At 41.4% G+C, this 4951-nt stretch overlaps 1 protein-coding gene across 1 annotated transcript; it reads left to right on the top strand.

The window, feature by feature from the left end:
• Window positions 1-739: 739 nt before the first annotated feature.
• Window positions 740-4088, top strand: PCYB_131570 (hypothetical protein; the record flags this gene model as incomplete). Its single annotated transcript, XM_004224181.1, has 2 exons — window positions 740-3630; window positions 3989-4088. The coding sequence occupies 2 exons, from the start codon at window positions 740-742 to the stop codon at window positions 4086-4088; spliced, it is 2991 nt and encodes a 996-aa protein (XP_004224229.1).
• Window positions 4089-4951: the final 863 nt, after the last annotated feature.

Here is a 4951-nt window from a genome sequence, read left to right as displayed (position 1 = left end):
CTTTCTTATTCGTTTTTTTTTTTTTTTTTTTTTCTCTCCGTACAATTGCGTTATGAAGGTTATTTGATAAAATTTAAAGGAGCAGGCGATTATATATAAATTGTTCGCTTGCGCGCAGTCATTTTAACGTTTTCGTAGTGAAAACTGATTTTTTTGGAGGCCCCCTCGAAAGCTGTATGGGTAGAAATTGTTTCCGTAAGCCATTTCTCCATCGCACCACCACAGTGGCAAATTGTTATATGCGCGTGGGTATATGTTGTATCCTTTAGTGGAGGATGCAAATGGTCATTTTCCGAGGGAGCATTCATATGCGAGGCGAGTCTCGTGCGAACCCTTTAGCGAAGGGGGAAAACTCCCACTACAGCTTCTCGTGGCGGATCATCTTCAGCTCCCCCGCAACTTTATAAAAGGTAGCAAAAACGTATACGCCTTCTTTGTCCTAGAGAGTGCCCACCTGTTTATGTACCATCAAAGGAGCGATTAAAAAGGTGCTTAGTTGCCTGCCCCACTCCCTGAGCAACGTCTTGCGCGTAGTCCATATATATATGTGCGCACACGTTTATGGACCGTCGCGCCCATCACGCAGCAGTGCCTGTTGGGGGTGCCAACGCTGTTGAGTAAGTACCCACCCATATATATACACGTGGAGAACAATCTCCCAGCTGTCGCGCTGCGAAGAGGTGCCCAAACGCATGTCCAAAACAGAACAATCGATAAGTGACTCATGTCGTAAAACAAGATGAATGATAATTCAATAAAAATAAATGACAACACGTTAAGTATGGAAAACTGGATAGAGCACCAAACGATAGGAAATGATGAAAATGGGGAAAAAAACCTAAACGAGAGGAACAAAGAAGACAAGCATAACGACTCGGAAAGCAAAGCACAACTAGAGGTAGGTAAAAAAAAGGAAGATTTGAAGAGACAAGATGAAAATGACAGCGAAATTGCCATCAAGAAAGAAATCAACAAAATAAATGAATGTGCTAATTGCAACAATTTGGATGCAACGAAAGATTATACAATTATTGTGCCCCCAAGGAAAAAAATGAGAAACATGACAAATGAAGAGGTCGAAGGGGGAAATCGAATCGGTGGAAAGGTCAACGGGGAGGAGGGTTTCATTCCAGCAGGCAAAGACCACAGTAGTGAACAGGAGTACATCACGGAATCGCTGCAAAGCAGTTCCTTCGATTTGAAGCATAAAAACAAGAAGTTAAAAAAAAAGAGCATTTGCGATGGTAGCAAGCGGGAGAACGGCCAAGGGGGGAAAAGTGGAAAAAATAAACCAAACGGAAAAAACAAACCAAATGGAAAAAATAGACCCAAAGGGAAAAATGCGCAATATGAGAAGAAGTATGACCAGACGGTCGACCAGTCGAGTGATGAGGGAGGAGCTGGAGACAGCAGCGAAGGAAGCGGCGAAGGAAACGGTGAAGGAAGCGGCGAAGGAAGCGGCGAAGGGAGCAGCGAAGGGAGCAGCCGCAGAGAGGACGACTTAAGTAACTCCCTTTCGAAGAGAAAAGGCAAAAAAAAGGACAAGCAGAAAACACGTAACATGTTAAGGGAAAAGCTAAACAAAACGAAGAAAATTAACTTTAAGAAGGAAAAAAATAACACCAAAAATGACAAACAGAGATATGCCAAATATAAGAGAAGCAAAGAAAACATCAAGATGACCTTCGACGTGACCAGCCGCTTTACAGTCCTTGGTTGTGACTGGGACAATATTTCCAGTGCCGACATTTTCTACCTCTTTGAGTCATATTACAATTTTGAAAAGAGGAAAAAAAAAAACATAGATTATACCAAAAGTAGAGCTGTGAAGAAGGTCACTATATACACCTCGAAATATGGGGAAAAGAAGCTCAAGCAGGAGAAGAAACATGGACCAAAAATTAATTTAGACATCCTAAAGTTGAAGAGGAAAGGTGACGGAGCTGTGTATAGGCACAACAACTTTCTAGATTACTTTCAGGATGAAGAGGATGATGAGGATGATGAGGATGATGAAGATAATGAGGATGATGAGGATAATGAGGATGATGAGGATAATGAGGATGATGAGGATAATGAGGATGATGAGGGGGCGCTGAGCTCAAGTGAGGACGGCAACAGCAGCAGCCGGGGCGCCGAAGACAGTGCCAATAATGACGAAAGCGTCGAGAGTGACGAAAGCGAAGACCTGGACGGTAGTGACGATCGAGACGACAGCACAGGCGACGACGAAAGTGCGGACTCGGACAACAGCGCAGGCGACGGCGCAAAAGGTAAGAAGGCGCCCACGAAGGAGAGCACAAAGGCGAAAACAGATGGGAGGGACTCTTCCAAGGCCAAACTTAAAAAAAAACGAAACGAGCAAGCCATTTTGCACACCAGCCTCAGTGCCGACGAGGAGGAAGAAAATGAAAAAATTCGACTGTACCAAATCCAGCGTTCAAGATACTATTTCGCAGTAGTAGAATGCTATAATAAAGAAATAGTGGAATTTTTATATGAAGAATTAAACGATATGGATGCAGATTTTTGCATCAATTATTTAGATCTTAGGATAATTGATGATAAGTGCTCCCTTGATGATTATAAAGTGAAAGAGGCATGCAGTAAGATACCTGATAATTATCAATTCCATTATAGCGTGAGCACACCTTTAAAACATACTCATGCCAAGTCAACATGGGATGAAAATCCCAAGAGGAAAAAACTTCTGTCCACGAGGTTTAGTGAAGAAAAGCTAAGAGAACTGGACCTGAAGGAGTATCTAGCTAATTCTTCATCCAGCGATGAGGAAGAGGAGGAAGAAGAGAAGGAGGAGGAGGGAGAAAATCACAACAAGGATAACTCACCACTTAACAAAAGGGAAAAATACAATAGAGAATATTACAGAAAGCTGCTCCTTGGCGATTGGTTAAACGAAGATGACACACAGAGTGCGCAAAAGGAAGAGCCCAATTGGGGAGTTCCCAAAACTAGTGGCAAAGGTACACGTGGAGACGACGTTAGCAAAATGAACTTCTCCATGTACTTGGACGAAATGGAGGAAGAAATTGTAGGCAAGGAGGGAGTGATCAATTTATCGAAAGAGAGAAGTTATGCCTCGAATAAGAACGCGGATGGAAGCATCACGAACGAGTTAACTGAAAGTTACCATGAAAAAGGTGGTGAAAAAAATAAGCATAAAGTGAAAGGAAGCGCCGCTGCCACACCCACTGCCAAGGAGGCGGACGACGCTGATGACGCTGACAATAGCGACAAAGAAAACGAAGTCGTTCAAGTTTTCAAAAACATGCTAAAAAATAGGGAGCAAAAGGAAGAAAAGAAAAATCCGTGGGACAAGTACCTAGATAGGGTGAGACAGAAAAAGAAATTAAAGAAAAAGGCCTATTTGGAATCCCTAAAAAAGAAAGATGAAGAAATAAAAAAAATCATAACGAAAAAAACAAACAAAAGAAAAAAAGATGTCATGTTTAAGAGCCACGGAGAAAACCTCCTAGAAAAAGTAAATGATGGCCATATAATTGATAGCAGATTTGCTGACTTGTACAAAAATAAAGATTTTAATTTGGACATCACGAACCCGAACTTTAAGAAGACCAAATTTAATGAAGACATCCTTCAGAAGAAGAAGTTATAAACAGGATTACCCTATCGGAGTCATCCTAGCAAATTTAAACTATACAAAATTAGGAGAGGGTGCTCGTGGAAATGTTAAAAAGTGTGCAAGCGCAACGTGCGTTGGTGCGTAGCTGAACGGTTAAGTCAGCCCTTGTTTCGTCTTCTTGCACGCACATGTGCACAAGCGAGTATATGTGTATATTTTGCCGTGCCATTTATTATCCCCTGTGTAAGGTTTTTTCTCTCTTACCTCCACAACGCCCATTTGTGCAAAAAAAAAGAAAAAATGCCTAAACGTTTTTTTGCGCAGATGTTGTTGCATGTGCTGCGTACATTTCCCTAAGCCTTTTTTTTTTTTCCCCCTGTTCAGTGCAAATTTAAAGTGTTTATTTATTTGCGTGCAAGTGGGCACGCGCGTAGTGATATGCTGTTGGGCAAGCACTGAGTTGCGCCCGCAAATATGCCGTTAATTACGCCTCCATCACGCCAAATTACACGTTAGCGCCAAACTTCTTTATTTTCCCCCTCACCCTACCTCGTCCAATTTGCTAATTTTCAATTTGTTCCATAATTTGCCAGTTATGAGCAACTCCACTTTGCATAAAATTAGTCATATATGCAACTTACCGCAGAGAAAGGACGAACGGTGTTATCGTGAAATGCACTGTGCGTTGCAGTTTTCGTGGGAAGAACCCGCGAACTGTTCTTTGCAAATGCAGACATAAATAGGACGACCCATTTGAGGTGCTCGCCATGGTTCATTTCTCCCTCTGCGCAACGATTTGTCCCCCTTTGATGATCGATCATGTGTGTACAGGGAAAATTTTTTTTTTTTTCATATGAAGGGGATAAAAAACGCTCTTCTTTTCGTGTTCATTAAAAAAAAATAAGTATAACACGAAAGCAGCGCTGATGTTGATAAGGAGTGCTTCCACAAAAGTTGGCATTAAGCTGATCAGTCCGTAGGGACATTTTCGCTGATAGTTCATTTATGTGACAAAATTTAAATCAGAGAGAGTTTTTTTGACGTAGCAATGTTTAGAGGCACATGGGCTAATGGAGAGCTGGACGAAGAGGAATCCAAATGAAGATCACATTTTCCCTTTTTCTTCGATCAGCAACGTACTCATTCGTGTTACAAACAAATATGTACAAACGTAGAAGATAACACAGCTTGGTCTCTAAATATGAGCGAAACTGCGGAAAAAGTGCAAAAGTGTAGAGGAAAAGCCGCAAATAGATACGTAAAAGAACGAACAAACGTAATATGTTGTGTGTGATCCTTTGTAATCATTTCTATAGAAGCGAGGGAATAATTTATTTTGGTAATTAT

Source organism: Plasmodium cynomolgi, chromosome 13 (assembly GCF_000321355.1).
Source record: "Plasmodium cynomolgi strain B DNA, chromosome 13, whole genome shotgun sequence".
Classification (NCBI taxonomy): Eukaryota; Apicomplexa; class Aconoidasida; order Haemosporida; family Plasmodiidae; genus Plasmodium; species Plasmodium cynomolgi.
The sequence above is the reverse complement of the archived record's forward strand: the minus strand, read 5'-3'. Positions and strand labels throughout refer to the sequence as shown.